Genomic DNA, 21,507 nt, shown 5'->3' on the forward strand with positions numbered 1-21,507 from the left:
ACACACACAAACAGTTCTCCATATATGTTCTGTCACAAATTCCAAAACGGATGACTACTGTCCCTTGTATTGTTCTCCCTCCTGCAAAGCCGTGAAGTTAAAGCCACACACTTGTTGCCCTTGTTACGAAGGCTTATAAAAGTGGCAGTCCACCAAGCAGCATCAGTGACACCAGATATAGTGCAAACAGCTGTACATTTGTTGAGCGTGCATGCCAGTGGATGTTGGTCAATTTCATGAAATAACTGACATGACAAACAAAACTTTTTTATCCTTTAATTCATTTATTTATCTGCTGTGTTACAAATTCCTCTCTGTCTCTCCTATACTTACCTGTTTTGCCAATAATGCCATTACTGTGTTTTGTCCTAGATGTAATCAAACTTCCCCTGGCATCATTTCCAAATACTGAACAATTTTTTTCAACACGTATGATCTACTACAGTTGTCTCCCTTTCTAAGTACAGTATCTGCAAAAATACCCTTTCCCTTTCATTTTTTTATATTTTTGTTTAGTGTGCAGCAAAGCAAGCACTCCAAGACACATTCCAAAGCCACACAGAATTCATTTCAACACGGCAAAAGAGTTCTGTTCTCAATATTTCATCCTTCAGTTTGCTTTGTCCTCATCAGTGTTTTTACGTTCAATTTTCTCCATAGTACTCTCTCCTCCTGCCAGTTTGAGGGCCACAGAGGAAGTAATTCTCCTCCTGCCAGTTTGAGGGCCACAGAGGAAGTAATTCATCGCAGCAAATGAAATCTGTTCATAGTATTTCACCCTTCACTTTGCTTTCTGTCGTCTTTTATACAACACCGGCGGGGATGTAGCTCAGTCGGTAGCGTGCTGGATTTGTATCCAGTTGGCCGCTGTCAGCGTGAGTTCGTCCCCACGTTCGGCGAGAGATTTATTTCTCAGAGTCAACTTTGTGTGCAGACTCTCCTCGGTGTCCGAACAACCCCGTGTGTACACGCAAGCACAAGACCAAGTGCGCACGGAAAAGATCCTGTAATCCATGTCGGAGTTCGGTGGGTTATAGAAACACGAAAATACCCAGCATGCTTCCTCCGAAAGCGGCGTATGGCGGGTTAAAAACGGTCATACACGTAAAATCCGTGGGAGTTTCAGCCCATGAACGAACAAACAAACAAAAATACAACACCATTTCCTTCCAGTTTGTCTGGTGTCTGTTTACAGTACTTCATCCTTTGCTTTGCTTTAGAACTGTCGTATTTTGATTCTTGTCTTTCATTCCTCTTTATGACGCTTTCTCCTGCCAGTTTCTCTGGCATCAGCATCACAACTTTGTGGTTCACATTTCACACATATACATCCTTCAACTCACTCTCAGTCAACATGTACTTTCCATTCTTGACTTTCAATCCTCACCAACCAGTTCATCTGGCGTCAGCATTGCAGCATTTTGCTTCATATTTTCACATTTCACAGTATTTCATCTTCAATTCGCTTTCTATCGTCTGTAGATTCTTGACTTTCAATCTTCTCCATAATGCCCTCTCCTGCCAGTTTATCTGGTGTCAACATCGCAGCGTTTTGCTTCATATTGTCCAAGATGTCTTCGAAGTTCCACTGCTGACGGAGTAGAGCGTGAGAGACGTCGAAGTGACCGTAACGCAGCCTGCGGATGCCTGTACACACTGCTGTGGACCGCAGCTGAAGACCGATGTCATGGATCATTCTCATGAAGTAGTCGCAGAATTCATTTATGGCGTGAATTTCTGTAACAGAACAGAGGAATTTTTATATCACATTGGCATCTGCGCAGCCGAACAATCGGGCAATTCTAGCACACCATGTGGACATCTTGTTCCCCCACAGAAAAGAAGCGCAAAGAATACAACAATTGCAAAAAGAAGAGAAAAAAAAATCCCCTCAAACAGTTGATCCAGTTGTGTCTCTGTCAGGACAGTAGCTGCATACAAACAGATAAGGTAACACTACCAGATGAAATAACAAAGCAGGTCTCTATATGAAAATTACATAGTGCAGCAGTGACTTACAGACAAAAATGTGACTGAAATATAGCCTGCAATCAATTTAATCTTACCCAGTGTGAAATCAGGCGGCTGAAAGTCAATGCACTTGACCCTGTAGATCATGGGAGGGGTGTGGCTGTCCTGCGGCCTTACAAGCCCCTGTGCTGCCAGCTCGTAGGCTGCCTGGCTGTGAGGGTCTACTCCTGCATAACTGTAACACACACAAAGGCAGAGTTAGCTAGATCATAGGAGTGTCACCATCCAGTGTAGTGGTCTTACAAGCCCCTGTGCTGCCAGCTCATTGGCTGCCTGGCTGTGATGGTTTACTCCTAATCGACACACACAAAAAGGGGAGAGGTTATGCATGCCACCTGAACTGAGTGAATGAGCGTTTGTTGAAATGGGTCAGAATCTCAGAATGTATAGCGAGTATGTATATACATGTATATATGTATGTCTGTGCAGTAGGCCTATAGGTGTCTCGAAATATAAATGTATGAAAGTTTGTACAGTAGTTATAATACTCATAGGTTGGATTCTTCCGGTATATGCCGGAAATCCAGATTCGATTATGGCCTTCTTTTTGTTCTCTCTCTTTTTTTGTTTCGGTTCAGGATTCATGACATTTTTCAGTCCCACCCATGAATACTGCATGAGGTTCCATTGCTTCAAGTGGACTAAAACTGCACACACACAACACATTTCAAATGAAGTAACACTCACTGAAACATGTTGCGCAGATGACTGGACTGGACAGAGGCCAGAACTTTGTCCAGTTTGATGGGATGTATATGTCCTGAAAATGAAAAACAAACAAACAAGCAATCTTTAAAAATAAAGAATGTCTTTTGTGATCTATAATTCAAGCACAAAAAGTTGAACTGTCCATGAAAGAAAAGGGAAATTTGATCAATATATACACTAATGATAAGAATTTTTGCATGGAGTAAATCCTATGAAAGTTCAAAGCACCTTGCAACACAGGAACAAATAAAGTACATGTACAAATATTTACGCAAATAAACTATTCTATGCGCACATATATAAAATCTTTGTGCAAAAATTGAATTCAGATCACAGACTATAAAAGTAGAAGGTGGGATACAAAATATCATCCTAGCATATAACCACGTCATGTCCCAAATAGACACTAGTTCTGGGGACAGAAATACCAAATTAGCATAGCAACAAATATCAAGTGATGAGCTCAATCAAGAAACATGATTATTTTTAGAAATAACTTACCCAACAAACACAACAGGGCTGACACACACGCACACACACTCAGGCACGCATGCACACACTCGCACACTTAAATAAAGGAAGTGCAAGCAAACCAGAAAATAATACCCAAACTTACTGTAGCTGGTTCTTTCAATGATTTTTCCACTTGGAGTGAAGTCACTTGTTGCCATGCCAAACCTGCCCTTGACGTGGTACACCTGCACAAATAAATACACTGTCGTCCACACATCTTCGGAAATCAGAGACACAATCCGCTTACTCTCACACAAACATAATGCTATTCCACTTCTTCATTTCAAGATTAATTTTTTTTCAGAAAAAGTGGTGTGCTACTCCAAACAGAATAGGAATAAAAATGAACATTTTATTTATTTATTTATATGGGAGATTTATATAGCGCTTGACGTTCTCTAAGCGCTTTACATATTAATTTCTGCCGTGTGAGATGGGATTTTTTTACACAATATATCACGCATTCACATCGGCCAGTAAATCTCAAGCCATTACGGCGAATATTTACTTTTCACGGCCTATTATTCCAAGTCACACGGGTATTTGGTGGACATTTTTTTTTATCTATGCCTATACAATTTTGCCAGGAAAGACCCTTTTGTCAATCGTGGGATCTTTAACGTGCACACCCCAATGTAGTGTACACGAAGGGATCTCAGTTTTTCGTCTCATCCGAAAGACTAACACTAAAACCCACCACCTGGGCTAGGAAAGGGGGAAGAAAATTGCTTACGCCCCGACCCAGGGTCGAACTCGCAACCTCTCACTTCCGAGGCAAGTGCACTTACCACTCGGCCACCCATGCTATGTTCTAAGTTGGAAAAACACACGTGGCTCCTGATGCTGTACTGCAGAGAAGTGATGTATGAATAGTGGCAATGAATAGTCAGACCTCGGATGTATATATATACTTTCTTAGTTTCTATAAAAAGAAAACAGAAAAGGCGACATTTTCATGGAACATTGTACAACATGCATATTGGAGCTAATTTTTTCACTGTGATGCATGAACTGCATGTTGCAGGATTCAACTAATCATTTGTTTTGCCTCATCTTTATAAGGGGCACAACTCTTTCCCAGCCATGAAAACCCTGTTAGAGTTCTTTCCGGAAAACGTTTAAAGGCACAGTCCTTTTCGCCTAAAAGATTCAGCTCACCACTTCAGATCTGGCAAAGCTTTTACATGGAATAAGTCCATCCCTCCACTTGAACAAATAATACCCACACACACAAAAACAAAAACAAAAAAACAACCCGGATGTTTTCTATGCAGAGTTTGACTTTTTTTTTAATGAATTATTCCACACATTGACACTGGTGGCTTTTACAGCATCAATTAAAACAAAAGTCTAACTTTGCACAGGAACAGCAAGGATGTTCATTTTCAGTAACAGTTGAGGTGGAGGGATAAGTCTTATCCCATGACAAAGCTTGGCCACATCTGAGATGGTGGGCCGGCCGTTTCCTTTACACGGGAAGGACCGTGCCTTTAAGCTTTTTTAAAAATACATACCCGCAAAAACTTTGATGAAGATAGCAGGTCTACCTTACGTATGCCGCGACCGACGCCTATCACTGAAAAAATAAATCAATGTGAGACTAGCTAGAGGGACAGGCCTCATAAAAGATACAGTAAGTCATTATATTATTTAACAGTGTAAGTACAGTATGTACTACTCAACACTGAAAACATTCTTATTTTTCTGTTAAAACTGTTCGATTGTAAATTGTTCAGCATATTTTCAGTGCCTCGAGAATAAAACAACTACAACAACAAAAACACAACAAAACACACTACCCAACCACCATCAAAACACAAGAAAGAAAGACTAGAAGAAAGAAAAAATTAAAGAAAGAAAGAAAAAGACTGTGAAGACTTACATAGAACGCCTGAAGAGAAGCGACTCAGACTGTGAATATGGCTGAGCTTGATGTCTTCTGGTAAATACCGCTGACCCAAAACTGAAACCAATCAATTCAATGTATGCATCTCATCATAGTCTAAATGAGATGATAGCACCAGAGCAATCAAACATTACGGTGGTTTTTTTTATGACACCTATCCTCACTCCCTCCACACCAGGGGCAAATCTGCCGGGCTAGTAGAAACCGCCTGGCAACTCGCCCGGCTGGCCAGTGAAAATTCTGGTCCAATGCAACACTTTTGGTTGTAATATCGAGTTCCAAAGCCATATAAACACGGCAGATGCAGCAACTGTGGTATGTAACGGGCCAGCGAAATTTCTGGTGGGCTAGTAACTTTCTTGAAGTTACTCGCCCAGTTGGCGAGTTAAAATTTTGAGATTTGGCCATCCCTGCCCTCCATACTATATTGAATCAAACAGATCTTCCCCGCCCTCTAAGACAAACTTTTAGCATTCACACTTTTACTGCCAACACCTCTCCCACTTCCTTTCTGAGCTTCTATTAGATGTGGAAGAGTTGTGACCCTTCAAAACATTGAGGCAACCATACAAGACCAATGATCAACGGGGGAAAGCGACCATAGTGGCAGTGAATACTGAGCTCTGATCAGCATAATTCTAAAAGAAAAGTGCATTATGTCGAGCAGAAACTGCATAAATTGAACATTGGAGCCAATAGATATACAGTGGTACCTCGCTTTCAAGACCCCCCCCCCCCCACCACCACCCCCCCCCCCCCCCCCCATTACAAACTTTCTCTTTTTGAAGACCTCACTTTTTTTTTAGGTTTTCTGTTCATAAGCTCTTTAAATTTACCTCCATTTTAAAAAACCCCTTGTTAAGACCCGATTTTCTCAGATTGTTGAAGGTGTTTAAAGGGAGGTTCCACTGTTTTCACTGTGATGCTCGGGCGGGGATGTAGCTCAGTCGGTAGCGCGCTGGATTTGTATCCAGTTGGCCGCTGTCAGCGTGAGTTCATCCCCACGTTCGGCGAGAGATTTATTTCTCAGAGTCAACTTTGTGTGCACTCTCCTCGGTGTCCGAACACCCCCGTGTGTACACGCAAGCACAAGACCAAGTGCGCATGAAAAAGATCCTGTAATCCATGTCAGAGTTCGGTGGGTTATAGAAACACGAAAATACCCAGCATGCTTCCTCCGAAAGCGGCGTATGGCTGCCTAAATGGCGGGGTAAAAACGATCATACACGTAAAAGCCGTGGGAGTTTCAGCCCATGAACGAACAAACAAACTGTGATGCCCATGATTGCCGGCAACAACCACTGACCAGACAACAACCACTGACCAGACAACAACCACTGACCAGACAACCACTGACCAGACAACCACTGACCAGACAACAACCACTGACCAGCGGCAACAACCACTGACCAGCGGCAACAACCACTGACCAGCGGCAACAACCACTGACCAGCGGCGTTTGTTTGTCTCACTGTCCTAACTAGATCCAACTCTGCCATGTCGCGTAAACAAGAAAAACTACGACAGAGTAATTAAATTTTCCACACATCGTCTTTTTTCCCTGAAATCATTGCATACTACTTATGAAATAAATGTTGCACACTGGGTGGCCGAGTGGTAACGCACTTGCGCTCGGAAGCGAGAGGTTGCGTGTTCGACCCTGGGTCAGGCCGCAATTTTCTCCCCCCTTTCCTAACCTAGGTGGTGGGTTCAAGTGCTAGTCTTTCGGATGAGACGAAAAACCGAGGTCCCTTCGTGTACACTACATTGGGGTGTGCACGTTAAAGATCCCACGATTGACAAAAGGGTCTTTCCTGGCAAAATTGTATAGACATAGATAAAAATGTCCACCAAATACCCGTTTGACTTGGAATAAAGGCCGTGAAAGGTGAATGCTCGCCTAATAGGCTACTGAGCTTTACTGGCCGATGTGAATGCGTTATATATTGTGTGTAAAAAATGTCTGTCTGTAAAAAATTCCATTTTCAAACGGCAGAAATTAATATGTAAGCGCCTAGGGCTATATCTAGATTAGGCGCATAAAAATGATCACAATAATAATAATTATAATAATAAAGATGACATTTTTACCATTTATAAATGGACATTTTGTACTGTAATGTACTCTGAAAATATTAATTTGTTAGTACATGTATTACCTAATCTATGCTCCATCAAATCCTCTGCAGGGACTGGAACAGATGTATCTAGCACCATGGGTGCAGTGAAGTCTGTGTTGGGGTTGGCTTTCCTCATCTCTGACTCCACCTTGTAGCAAGGGAGTGCATTCAGTTCTGCAAAAAAAAGAAGAAAAAAGACTGACTTGAAAAATCTGTAACCGTCAACTAATTACCAAGTGCATGAAGCATTCAAATTATGTATAGACATAGCATAGACAGCTAAACAGGAGTGAGCTAGTTAAGGCTAACTAAATATGTAGCCTAAATCTACTTTGTGAAACACAAAGGTTTGAGGAGACACCCAAATCAGAATTAAGTTGTCAATGACAACTTGATCTCCAAAACTCAGGGACGTAGGACGCGGTACGGCGATCGCTGTACCAAATTTTAGACTTTTTTTTTTAAAAGAAATCCGATGATGATTATATGTGACCCTCCACCACAAAATGAGTCGCATGTCACCTCGTGTGGTTCTGCGCTAGGCTTAATAAAAGTCCGGGGAGTGTCTGGTAACAGTGTGAGGGTCACCTTAGTCACAGGCTTATAACTCAAACAGTTTTCGCTCTTTTCTAAAACGGTTTTCACCACTGGATAGAGCATGTAAAATGTAAAAATATGAAAATCATGCAAAGGTGACATGCGACTCATTCCGTGGTGGAGGGTCACATATTCTCATAAATCAGTCAGGGGTAATAACTAGAACAAAAGCAGATGTGAGAAGAAACAGTGAGTTCACAAACACATCCACATTACGTCGATCAATGGACCTGGGAAGCAAATCGGCTTTTTTTCCCCCTCGCCGTACCAAATGTTGTGTGTCTGCTATGTCCCTGAAACTCACAGGTGTTCACCTAGCTAAGCCCATATCAGTGGAGCAAGGGAAACAACTCCTGCAAAGCGGTAGTGACAAGGGGAATCATCACTTTGTGTCACCCGGCTACATTTTCTTCAGTGAAAGAAATGCAAAAACCTTAGCTCAGCATAAATGGTAAAGAAAAAAACTACTTTAAACTAAAATAAGGACTGCATACAACATTCTCTTAAAACTAGACAAACAATAAAGAGTTAATAGCATAAACTATGATTTAAGACAACACATGTATACGACAGTGATCTGAATCATTTCATCTTGTTTCATGTCCATCTTGTCTGCAATATTCTATGAGCACATCTTAACAACTAAGAACTCAGTCTTGAACAGGCTTTAATCGGCTAGCTAGTGGTCAATGCATCTTGCTGTATTATCTATGGTCCTGGGTGAATTAAGTTTGGGTCTAGAAAAATATATTAATAAAGTTTCTCTGTACTAACTGCTTATAATTCTTGACCTGCTGTACGTAGCAGGCTGGGGAACTGCTGTCATCAAAGAACTCTGAAATAGGCTGGAGTCCAGGGGTGCGAGGGCAACGCCTCAGTGGAAATTAATTTTGGACATTTCTGGAGGCCTCTCTTGGCTGGAAATTTGGTTATTTCTGGACACTGTGCGATAGTACATTGATCTTGACTTGTTTACTGAACACAAAACATGGATTGGGCCAAATTCGGAAGAAACAGTACTGCGCTGAACTTTAATTGTTTCCAGATATTTTTTCCTCACTAATTTTTTTCCTCAAACATCCAAACCAGTTTCCTCTGAAATCCGTGGATCCGAACAGAATTCCCCATCCTGTTGAGCGCACATGCAGCAGGTACCCCCCCAAAAGGAAACTATATACAGGGGCGGATCACATCATTTTTTAAGGGGGGGTTTCCAAATTTATTTTTGGGACAATTCGACGACACAAAGCGTTTCGTTCAGTGCGCGAAGCGTTCGAACGTTCTAGGGGGGTCCGGGGGCATGCCCCCCCCCCCCGGAAAATGTTGATTAAAAACAAGGTAAATGGAGCAGTCTGAGCCAAGAAACTTCCCCAAATACACCTTCCAACAAGTAAATTAAAGAAGACAAATTTGGATCAAAACAAGGATAAATGAACGATCTGGTGCAACCTGAGCCAACTAATAACCCAACTACTTTCCGAAACCGTCACTTAGAAGACAAAAGCCGGCTCCCAGGGGGGTATGGGGACATGCCCCCCGTAAAATGTTGATAAAAATGACGGAAAATGGAGCAATCTGAGCCATCAGATTTTCTTTATTTTCAAATTATTTTCTTCTTTTTTTTTTTATCTATTTTTTTTTAGGCTAAGGGGATTTCCAAAAACCCTCCCTGGATCCGCCCCTGATATAATATATCTATATCTATATACGGCTTGTGTGTCTCTGTCTGTCCGTGTGTTCACGATTCACGGCCAAAGTTCTCGATGGATCTGCTTCAAATTTGGTGGGCATATTCAGGTAGACCCCGGACACAATCTGGTCGATGAAAATTTTCAACACGTGCTCTCAGCGCTGAATCGATTTTGATTTTTATGGTTTTTCTGTACATCCATTCCCAGTAACTCTTCCTTATCTTCTCCAGTGTTTTGCGCGTTTATCTTCCTTCCTTCGTGTGGCGTCAATCGCGTACGGTGCGCTGGCCCACTCACCCGGCAAAGCCGGGTATTCGGCTCTACTTCTTCCTCCTGGCGAAGCCGGTACCCGGCGAAGCGGGTAATCATCTAGTATATATACATATATATATATGTAAACAGTAAAGTGTCTCACTTTAACTGGCTCAGCTTACCTTTGGCAAGGTTAAATTGGATCTTACGCAGCACAGGCACGACAGACACATCAGCTGGCTTGTACACACACAGCAGTCCATTCAGTCGACGGAAAGCCGCTGGAGCCCACTCAAAACGCGGCATCTTTCAGTTTCAGATTCTCATACACATGAATCTTCATCAAATAATCAACCTTTTCCAAGATCAGATGTGAAAGTAGAATGCATGCCTTCTATTCATGACTTCTAACTAAATTTTACGGCGTTAAACCTCAACGTTACTGTAATTAGTAGCCAGAGAGAACAAACGTTCCCTTGTAATTTCGTTACAAACTCTTCTACGTTCAGATTCTGCAAGAACTAGAAGACACCGCAGTCACTAGAGAACACAACACATGTCATGTGAGTGAAGGCATTGAAACGAAGGGAAGTCACTCTAGGTTCCAAAAAAAGCAACATGGCTGACGCCGTCTGCATGAGGGAATGTTCGAGATGACTTAAACAACGCATAGGACGCTACAGTGAAAGATTAGTACACATATACACTGATCACTTCAAGCTTGAACTCCAACGATGTCAAGATATGTAAGAAATGTCCAGTTTTGGCTGTCACGGGCGCTGCGTTGCCACTCGACAACGCAGACACGCACTGCTTTCTCCAACAGAGCACTGATTCGACTTTCAAGAGGCAACAACTTTGGTGTAACATGTGCAAGTATTGGATTTCGTCATGCTTCCAGTGAGTGGACGTTGACGTTAAAATCAATTGTTATACAAAATGCATGCATACATGCGTGTGTGTGTGTGTGTGTGTGTGTGTGTGTGTGTGTTTGTTTGTTTAGGTGGAGGGAGGGGGGAGATGGGGTCAAGTATGGTACAATCCCGAATAAAAAGTAACATAACTATTTTATCAGTTGTGTATGTGTCATGTGTACGTGTGTGTTTGAAGTAATTGACCGGGTTTTTAATCCTCCTCTTTCCATTTCACACTCTCTCTCTTTTTCTCTCCCTTCTCTCTGATTCGTTTAATTTTATTTTTTGTTTCTTGTTATGTAAGCCTTAGCACTGTATGAATGATATTCGATCTTTGAAATGATAAAACAGTAAAATTGTCATATGGTTAAGGTGCTACAAGTTACACGGGACGCACCCATCTGTGTGGAAGTCTTCGCAACAGCCATGCCGGTCAAAAAGTGGTGCTGTGTGGTTGGCTGCAGCATTCACGTCAAGATCAGTTTCTGGTGCTCAAAGATTGGGATGGTGCCGTGCAGCTGGTGCTGACTGATGAAAAGGTGAGAATCCACTTTGACTTTACAGATTTAAAATGCACTCATTTGCAGTAAATGTAGAATTGTCAATTTGCGAAAAGTGAGCATGAATTACGAACTTTAAATGGATGGACGTGTTTTAAGTAATTATCCGCACAGTGATGTGCATGACAAAATTAAAATGAACAAACAGACAAACAAACAAACCAACAATAGCAGTAAAAGGCAAAACTGAGACCTATCAACACCCCCCGCGGGTTAGGGGGAAGAATTTACCCGATGCTCCCCAGCATGTCGTAAGAGGCGACTAACGGATTCTGTTTCTCCTTTTACCCTTATTAAGTGTTTCTTGTATAGAATATAGTAAATGTTTGTAAAGATTTTAGTCAAGCAGTATGTAAGAAATGTTAAGTCCTTTGTACTGGAAACTTGCATTCTCCCAGTAAGGTAATATATTGTACTACGTTGCAAGCCCCTGGAGCAATTTTTTGATTAGTGCTTTTGTGAACAAGAAACAATTAACAAGTGGCTCTATCCCATCTCCCCCCCTTTCCCTGTCGCGATATAACCTTCGTGGTTGAAAACGACGTTAAACACCAAATAAAGAAAGAAAGAAAGACCTATCAACCACATATACTGACATGCATGATGAGTATTTTTCCTCCTCTTTTGTGTGTCTGTATGTGTTTGTGCGTGTGTGTGTGCTGGTGTTTGTGTCTAAGTGTGTGTGTATGTGTAAGTGTATGTTTGTTTAGGTAATGTTTGTTTAATCTTCCTTTTGTTTTCCCTCCAGAGAAATGAATTCAGCAGCCTCCTGGACGAGCTGAGGCTGGAATCGGTGCTTGAAGTGTATGGCACTGTTCGCACCAGACCAGACGGCCAAAGAAATGAGGTAGTAATTGTCAGGGATTGCGTTACACTGGACATTTTCTTAATTTTACAGGAAGAAGTCTCAAAATATTGTACCAGAAATGAAATGAAATTGGCATTGAGTCATACATACTTGTTGAGATTTTGTTGGACTGGTTCAATCCTGACAAATGTATCGCAATCGCTTTATTTTAGGCATGAGTTGAGTGTGGTTAGCTTGTGTCTTAATTAAGAGCGAGGAGTTTTAATTCTATGGCAATGGCTGTCTATTTATGTTTATTTTTTTTTATTTAAATTTTTTTTTAATTTTTTATATTTTTATAGTTTTGAGATGCCTGAATTTGTAAACAGAACTATGATTTGTCTGTATTTGATGGTTGCATTTTTGTGTGGAGCTGAAAAGAACAAATCAAGATGAGTGTACTAATCTCCTTAATTATTCTGCATGCTCTCTCGCCTTCTGTTCTCCTTCCAAGTGTGAAATGAAAGTCCTAATGTGTACCCATTTTGTTGCAGCAAATGCCGACTGGTGACATCGAGGTGTTGGTGTCCAGTCTTCATATTCTGAACTCGTGTCAGCCACAGCTTCCGTTTGATGTCAAAGGCTTTCATGAGGTTGGTGTTATTTGGACCCTATTATACAGTCTACCTACCATGATTGTGAATATGTTATGTATGTGCTTGTCAAATAATGATGTATCGTCACGCTCATAAGATAATTGCCTATGTCATTTTTCAGAGTTTTGAGAAAAACGCAATAAACGATTTTGGTTTCTGAACAATCTGCCAATCTCATTTTAGTTATAAGTTTCAAACTGCCTATCTCGAGCGGTTGACAGAGGTATATGCATGAGATAAAGAGCTGACAGCGGTATAGGCCTACACATGAGATAAAGAGCTGACAGCGGTATAGGCCTACACATGAGATAAAGAGCTGACAGCGGTATAGGCCTACACATGAGATAAAGAGCTGACAGCGGTATAGGCCTACACATGAGATAAAGAGCTGACAGCAACATTTTCATTCAGCACTTCCTCCGAAAGCGGCGTATGGCTGCCTAAATGGCGGGGTAAAAACGGTCATACACGTAAAATTCCACTCGTGCAAAAACACAAGTGTACGTGGGAGTCTAAGCCCATGAACGAAGAAGAAGAAGAAGAAGATTCAGCACAACTGCATGACAACCCCAAAAAAGCTTTTGCATACCTTCACATTCTCCAAACAATTCTTTATGTATCAAAACGGAAAAGTGCCTAACTCAGAAACGAGAACGGCAGTTTTGCTTACGTAATCGTGGCAATGGTTTCCGATGGTCTGAGAGTTTATACTCTCGAAATTATGACAGGTACGCTTCCAGTAGCTTCCCCTGTAGTCTCACTGCAGAAATGCCTACACTGAGTTAGGTATTGTTCTTATGAGCGTTGACGGTATGTAGATATGACAAAGACATTTAATCATCTAGCTTAACCTGCATTTATGGCAGAATGACTGAGTTCCTTAACATGCCATAGGGGTGGGACATGGATACTGTCTGTGAGTCATCACATAACGGTGACTAGTGTCTGCTTGGCCTGGATTCGAACCTGTGACCTGAGGATCAGAAGTTTAGTGCTTTACCAACTGAGCTACTTGCACACCCCATTGATTATTTTACGATAAAATTCCCATTCTGCTTGGAAAGCAGTAAGACTAGATTTGAGTTATGGGATTTACCCTGATTTGCATAATCATTTACAAGAGAAGTAAGGCATTTTTAACATTTCTTTTCTTTATGGTTTTGCAGGTGAAAGAATCACTGAGGATGGAGCACAGGTACCTTGATTTGCGAGGCGGCAGGCTGCAGAGAAACCTTCGAATCAGATCAAGAATGGTCATGAAAATGCGCGAGTTTTTGGCCAACCTCAATGGTAAAGACTGGTTTACATTGTGTTCTTTAACAGGCATGACATTTTTCCGCCAATTGTTGGATTTTAAGCATTTTTAAAGCTATACAGAGATCATTCTTGATAATCCCAGATTAAGCCAGATTGCATGATTTTGCATCCTGTTTTTCCTTCTTTTTAAAACAAATATTTCTGAAAGGGCATATGCTTTTAATCTTTTTTACAATGTCATGATGTCATGTGGGCTTAAACATTTAAAGTTTTCTTTCTGCAGTGAGGTTTTTAATCATTTGTTTGCTTGAAGTTAAAGTTCTATTATTATCTTGGTTTTGTAAGTGCAGACTTTTTTTTTATGGTATATTCCTACAATATAAAGAATCGATATATATCTATTAATTGTTTGAATTTTGAGATTATGTTATTGTACTGTATTTTGTCGCTGATGTTTTTTCATACATGTTTTTGTCTTTGTGTTTTTTTAAAAGATTTTGTTGAAGTGGAGACCCCAACTCTCTTTCGGCGAACACCAGGGGTGAGTATACTGATAATTATAATTGGAAATAATGCACTGTTTGGAAGATGAAACTAAATGAAAAATAAAGTTGGGCTTCTAAATGAATATATGAATGAAGCAGTAACATAGTGGTTAAGACGGCCTTCCATGTGGAAGGCTTGGAGTTCAAATCCCAGCTGCGACTGGTTGGTAAAGGTTGGAGATTTTTCCGATCTCTCATGTCAACTTATGGGCAGATCTGCTAGTGGCTAATTATCCCCCTTTGTACTAATTTTAGTTGTATCTTTCTAACTCTACCTTCGGTTGACTATCAAGATAACTTGGATATGGATGTCTTTAATAAAAAAAAGCGCATTAACTTTGATGCCCAGTGAGCTTAAACTTGTGTTTGCAAGTTACTTTTCTGATCACAAAAAAAATGTCCTAATGTTATACACAATGTAGTACATTCATCTTAGTGGCTGCTTGCAACATGGTTAGGCCAAACAAAACAAAATGTTGGTTTAGGGTAGCCCGACCAAGCCTATTTTTTCCCGCCGACCCTAAAACATTTGTTTCATTTCTAAAAAAAACAAAAAAACTGTTGGCACATTTTGCGAACCATACTGAGACTAAGGGAAGTAACCTCATTCAAACTCGACTTAATTAAGAAATAAAATAAATAAAGCCTACCTACCAACCCTATTTTTATGGGTCAGGTTACCCTAAACCAACATTTTTTGTTGTGAGAGATGACTAATGTGTGATTTCAGGGTGCCAAAGAGTTTGTGGTTCCTAGCCACATACCAGGGAAATTTTACAGCTTGCCACAGAGCCCACAGCAGGTATGTGTTTCAGGGATGTTAATTGCCAGCATTTGTTTCTTCGTCAAAATCTATACGTTTTGGCAATTTAAAAAAATTTAAGGCAGTCTTTGACTGTTTTTTTCTCCCATTGTGGAAAAAGTTTGGCAGATCTGCCCATATAAAACCAAAGTTTTTGGTGAGTTAACAGAAGGAAGCTTTGGCATTTTGTTGACTGCCACTGCTGAACTGTATCCGTGAGTTTGAAAAATGTAAATGCATGTTCTAAACAAGTGAAATTAAATTGTATGGACGTCCAACATCTTGTTTTTTAAAGCAATATATACATATGTGCCTTTTGTTTTCCTCAATTTGAAGATTAAGTTAAATGAATTCCCCTGCCAAATAGCTGCATGGCAGCTACAGTTTGTCTTTTTTATTGAATGCAAAGTTTAGCAAAAGAACCTATGTCTGCTTTCACATTTGAAAATAAATGTACATGTAGAGTCGAACTTGCCCTGGCGACCACCTCTTAGTTATGATCACCTGGCCACAACGACCACCCCAAGGTATCCTCAACCACTTTTCCTCCATTTAATGCAACTTTTCATGGCAAACACCTACATATAACAACCACTTTTGGTCAGTTTCTTAGGTGTATGCAATGGACAGGCTTGACTGTAGCTAGAATAAAATGATGGATGTTGTGCTCTGCGTTATCAGTTCAAACAGCTGTTGATGGTAGGAGGACTGGACCGCTACTTCCAGATCGCCAGGTGTTACCGTGACGAGGGAGCCAAACCTGACAGGCAGCCAGAGTTCACGCAGGTACAGTGGAAATAAACAATATGGCAAAGTCCCGAATTAACTCATTGTCTCCCAGGTATGGATATATCCGTACCCACTCATATGGCTTTATCTGACCAGGTGCGGATATATTTGCTCAGACTGTTACCTTCAGTCTCTTCCTGTAACGTCCATCTAACGCCTGCATTCCAGCGTGTTGATACACAGTTACTACACAGTTACTACAATTCTGAGTGACCTGCTGAGCACAGCTGGTCTTGGCTAAAGAAATCTTGGTCAACATAGGTGGGGTAAAAAGTGTTAACCTGGTGGAAGTGACGAAAGAAGAGTGACCGTCTGAGATTCACTCGGAGGGACGATGAACCTCACACGGGGGCTGAATCGGGTTTTTGTCAACGACTGTTCACAGGATGGTAACATTTGATGGAAACTTTTCTCTTAATCGGAAGGTCGAGGGTTCGAATCCCGGCCGCGGCCACCTGGTGGGTTAAGTGTGGAGATTTTTCCGATCTCCCAGGTCAACTTATGTGCAGACCTGCTAGTGGCTTATCCCCCTTCGTGTGTACACGCAAGCACAAGACCAAGTGCGCACGGAAAAGATCCTGTAATCCATGTCAGAGTTCGGTGGGTTATAGAAACACGAAAATACCCAGCATGCTTCCTCTGAAAGCGGCGTATGGCTGCCTAAATGGCGGGGTAAAAACGGTCATACACGTAAAATTCCACTCGTGCAAAAACACGAGTGTACGTGGGAGTTTCAGCCCACGAACGCAGAAGAAGAAGAAGAAGATGGAAACTTTTGTTTTTTCAGTGTGTTAAAATCAAAAAACAAGAATGGGCGGTTCTGGTGAAGTTATGCTCTTTCTTTCTTTCGGCTGGTAACTGGCGCCACCTCGCGGCAAGATCACACGAGAAAGGAAAAAAAACTTGCATTGGTCCCAAATAGCATATCGGTTTGGTAACAGTTCGTGTTTAAGTCGTGCATTTTATACGGTAAACAGACAATGATCGGTTCTGGTGAGGTTATGCCCCTTCTTTCTTTCAGCTGGTAACTGGCGCCACCTCGCGGCAAGATCACAGGAGTTGTCTCGCGTTATCACCCCAGAAGCGCTCATTGGAACGTTAATTATAGAGAAAACAAAACGGTAAATTTACTAGTACGTCGACCCAAAGGTCTTTGTAGTTGACAGACAGACAGACACTTATGAAACAGATAATGAACTTATCTCAAGATCGTGTAGCTGCTCGCTTGCAAAATGCCGGCGAAGTAATATAATAACGTTCCAATAACTTTTTACCTACCATTCTTTTTACATTTAGTCAAGTTTTGACTAAATGTTTTAACATCGAGGGGGAATCGAAACGAGGGTCGTGGTGTATGTGCGTGTGTGTGTCTGTCTGTGTGTGTGTGTGTAGAGCGATTCAGACTAAACTACTGGACCGATCTTTATGAAATTTGACATGAGAGTTCCTGGGTATGAAATCCCCGAACGTTTTTTTCATTTTTTTGATAAATGTCTTTGATGACGTCATATCCGGCTTTTCGTGAAAGTTGAGGCGGCACTGTCACGCCCTCATTTTTCAACCAAATTGGTTGAAATTTTGGTCAAGTAATCTTCGACGAAGCCCGGACTTCGGTATTGCATTTCAGCTTGGTGGCTTAAAAATTAATTAATGACTTTGGTCATTAAAAATCTGAAAATTGTAAAAAAAAATAAAAATTTATAAAACGATCCAAATTTACGTTTATCTTATTCTCCATCATTTGCTGATTCCAAAAACATATAAATATGTTATATTCGGATTAAAAACAAGCTCTGAAAATTAAATATATAAAAATTATTATCAAATTTTTTTTTCGAAATCAATTTAAAAACACTTTCATCTTATTCCTTGTCGGTTCCTGATTCCAAAAACATATAGATATGATATGTTTGGATTAAAAACACGCTCAGAAAGTTAAAACGAAGAGAGGTACAGAAAAGCGTGCTATCCTTCTCAGCGCAACGAATACCCCGCTCTTCTTGTCAATTCCACGGGCACTGCCTTTGCCACGGGCGGTGGAGTGACGATGCTACGAGTATACGGTCTTGCTGCGTTGCGTTGCGTTCAGTTTCATTCTGTGAGTTCGACAGCTACTTGACTAAATGTTGTATTTTCGCCTTACGCGACTTGTTTTTTTTTAATTCAGAAATTTGGAACGTTGCCAGTCTGTCTGATTTTGGATTCTGTCAGTTTGTTGAAAATGCATTTCTTCCTGTGTAAAAGATCATGTCAGCCATCTCAGATCCGTCCAGGTTTTTACACAGAACAAGAGCATTATCCTTCCACTTGAACATGTACACAAAATTCAACAACCTTGCTGCGTTCTGTGCACAGTGTTAACATTTTTGTTGAATCAAGTTCACATGTGTCGCTGGTGTTTGTTAAGAATTTAATTGAACAAAAACAAATCTGTGACATTGAAGCGTTTTCTTTCTGATTTTTCTTTTGTTTTTTTGTTTTTGTTTGACCCATGCTTGGATTTGGTTTTCAGGTTGACCTTGAGATGTCCTTTGTGGGTGCAGAGGGCGTGATGTCACTGGTAGAGGACATGCTTCAACATGCGTGGCCGTCAGAAAGGGGCACAATCGCCACGCCCTTCAAGCGCTTGTCCTACAAGGACTGCATGAAACAGTATGGATGCGACAAGCCAGACACGAGGTTTGCATGGAAGGTAGCTACTTGTGACAACTTTTATTCAAAGAATTAGTCTTCTTCTTCTTTTTCGTTCACGGGCTGAAACGCCCACGTTCACTCATGTTTTTGCACGAGTGGGTTTTTGAGTCACTTGAGAAAAAGTGACTCTATGTAATCGGTCAGTGTTAGTCTGTCCGGCCGGCCGTCCGGCCGGCCGTCCGTAGACACCACCTTAACGTTGGACTTTTCTCGGAAACTATCAAAGCGATCGGGCTCATATTTTGTTTAGTCGTGACCTCCAATGACCTCTACACTTTAACGATGGTTTCGTTGACCTTTGACCTTTTTCAAGGTCACAGGTCAGCGTCAAAGGAAAAATTAGACATTTTATATCTTTGACAAAGTTCATCGGATGTGATTGAAACTTTGTAGGATTATTCTTTACATCAAAGTATTTACATCTGTAGCCTTTTACGAACGTTATCAGAAAAACAAGGGAGATAACTAGCCTTTTCTGTTCGGCAACACACAACTTAACGTTGGGCTTTTCTCGGAAACTATAAAAGTGACCGGGCTCAAATTTTATGTGAACGTGACTCATTGTGTTGTGAATAGCAATTTCTTCCTGTCCATCTGATGCCTCATATAATATTCAGAACTGCGAAAGTGACTCGATCGAGCGTTTGCTCTTCTTGTTAACGTGTATGACCGTTTTTATCCCGCGATTAAGATGCCACTTTCGGGGGAGGAAAAGAATTAGCCAATTGATATTGGAAAAAAGAAAAGAAAATTAAGCTCACAGATCTGATCACTGTTAGCGCTTTGACCTCACAAGGTCTTCAAGGTAAGTTCTGTCAAATGAATAATTCATTGAGTTAGTCATTTTTAGGTGAATGAAGAAAGCTTGCTTATCTGCAGGTTTGCACAGTCTTTGAATCACTGCGACACATTACAGGTAACGGAGAAAACTGTCAAGAAGACAGTGCATTTTTTTCAGTACAAATTTAATTTTGTTTCAGCTGAAGAATGTGACGGAAATGTTCAAAACACACCCTGTACCTGCTTTTAGTGCTGTGGACCTGAACAAGTGTTCTGTGCAAGTCTTGTGCATCCCTGATGGCTGTGTAAGTTGTCTCTGTGTGTGCGTGCGTGTGTCTGTCTGTCTGTCTGTCTGTCTGTCTGTGAGACCATGTCTGAGTATATTGGAATTTTTTCTTGTTATTGATTGTAGCCAGTGGTAGTACAGTGGTACCTGCGATGTGTGGCCCCTCCGATGAGAGGACACCTCCCTTAAAAGGACACATTCTGAGGTCCATTTGTCTTATCTACAAAATAAACCTGTTATGACAGGCCACCTGCCATGCATGTACGGACACTTTTTGCTGGTCCCAAGGGTGTCTTTTCATCACAGGTACTACTGTAGTAGGAACAGGACATTGATATTTTCTATGCCTTGCTCGTTATCTGACATTTCACAACACATTTAACAGTGAATTTTGTAAACAGAGTGACAACATGTATATAAATCTACATGTCCCTTGTCAATTTCGTATTTTCATGTGCAAGTATGTTCATTAAACGGTTGAACTTAATTGCCCTAGTGACCAGCTCTTCATAACGACCACCTGCCCTTAAAATGTTGGGGGGAGGGGGGGGGGGGTGGGGGGTGTTAAAAGGGGGGTTCTACTGTACTATACTGTAGTCTTGAGTCTTGAGTGGCTGCTGTGTGTGTTTCATGCCTTTCACTCTGTTTTCAGGACCACTTGTCAAACAAAGACATTCAGGAGGTGACGGAGCATGGAAAGCAGCATTTGCCTGAGTCACTGGTAAGTCCTTTTGTCTCTCACCTTTTTCTCGTGTCTTTCAAGAATCTAAAGCAATGATGTGTGATGTGTATCATGAGTTGCTCTGCATGGTAAGTTCTTTTCTCTCTCACCTTTTTCTCGTGTCTTTCAAGAATCTAAGGCAATGATGTGCGATTATGTATCATGAGTTGCTCTGAATGGTAAGTTCTTTGACTTTTCTCTCACCTTTTTCTCGTGTCTTTCAAGAATCTAAAGCAATGATGTGTGATGTGTATCATGTGTTGCTCTGCATGGTAAGTTCTTTTTCTCTCTCACCCTTTTCCCATGACTTTCAAGAATCTAAAGCAATGATGTGTGATGTGTATCATGAGTTGCTCTGCATGGTAAGTTCTTTTCTCTCTCACCTTTTTCTCGTGTCTTTCAAGAATCTAAGGCAATGATGTGCGATGTGTATCATGAGTTGCTCTGTATGGTAAGTTCTTTTCTCTCTCACCTTTTTCTCGTGTCTTTCAAGAATCTAAAGCTATGTGCGATGTGTATCATGAGTCTCTCTGTATGCGTTTGTGTGTGCATGCAAGCTGACATTTAGCAAGAACATCACTCATGCAGTCTTCAAGCTGGGTTTGCCCGTATTTCAATCGAAAGCCTGCTGGCTTTGTAACCAGTTTGTCGCTATTAGCATGGGTTTGATGCCCTGGTACAGCAGGGATTTTCCTCCATTTCCCAGAGTCAATTGTTAAGTGCAGACTCTAAGCGGACAGAATTGTACCACCCTTGTGTATAAATGATTGCAAAAACACTCATGCACTCTTTTAAGATACCAAGTTTTCAGCGAAAGGCTAGGGACTTGAAAACACACAGATACCTAGCACAGATACCAAGTTTTCAGCGAAAGACTAGGGACTTGAAAACACACAGA

General features: G+C 41.1%; 2 protein-coding genes across 2 annotated transcripts in view; one reads left to right on the forward strand and one right to left on the reverse strand.

Annotated features, from left to right (window-relative positions):
• Positions 1-262: 262 nt before the first annotated feature.
• LOC138948996 (pseudouridylate synthase TRUB2, mitochondrial-like) lies at positions 263-10,378 on the reverse strand. The gene is made up of 8 exons (XM_070320692.1): positions 10,001-10,378; positions 7,318-7,452; positions 5,135-5,215; positions 4,767-4,828; positions 3,356-3,437; positions 2,719-2,791; positions 2,067-2,206; positions 263-1,737 (listed from the first exon to the last, which is right to left on the reverse strand). Exons 1-8 carry the CDS (start codon positions 10,122-10,124, stop codon positions 1,442-1,444), a joined length of 993 nt encoding a protein of 330 aa, XP_070176793.1. The 5' UTR covers positions 10,125-10,378; the 3' UTR covers positions 263-1,441.
• A 52-nt stretch (positions 10,379-10,430) lies between these two features.
• The window catches only part of LOC138948995 (aspartate--tRNA ligase, mitochondrial-like), a 38,337-nt gene continuing 27,260 nt past the window's right edge, over positions 10,431-21,507 (forward strand). The window contains exons 1-11 of the mRNA XM_070320691.1: positions 10,431-10,718; positions 11,105-11,271; positions 12,041-12,139; positions 12,634-12,732; positions 13,902-14,025; positions 14,487-14,533; positions 15,268-15,339; positions 16,021-16,125; positions 18,641-18,820; positions 19,803-19,907; positions 20,541-20,609. Of these exons, the coding sequence (XP_070176792.1) occupies positions 10,553-10,718; positions 11,105-11,271; positions 12,041-12,139; positions 12,634-12,732; positions 13,902-14,025; positions 14,487-14,533; positions 15,268-15,339; positions 16,021-16,125; positions 18,641-18,820; positions 19,803-19,907; positions 20,541-20,609 (1,233 nt within the window). The 5' untranslated portion in view covers positions 10,431-10,552. The remainder of the gene's footprint in view (positions 10,719-11,104; positions 11,272-12,040; positions 12,140-12,633; positions 12,733-13,901; positions 14,026-14,486; positions 14,534-15,267; positions 15,340-16,020; positions 16,126-18,640; positions 18,821-19,802; positions 19,908-20,540; positions 20,610-21,507) is intronic.

The sequence above is a fragment of the Littorina saxatilis genome, linkage group LG15, assembly GCF_037325665.1.
Source record: "Littorina saxatilis isolate snail1 linkage group LG15, US_GU_Lsax_2.0, whole genome shotgun sequence".
Lineage (NCBI taxonomy): Eukaryota > Metazoa > Mollusca > Gastropoda > Littorinimorpha > Littorinidae > Littorina > Littorina saxatilis.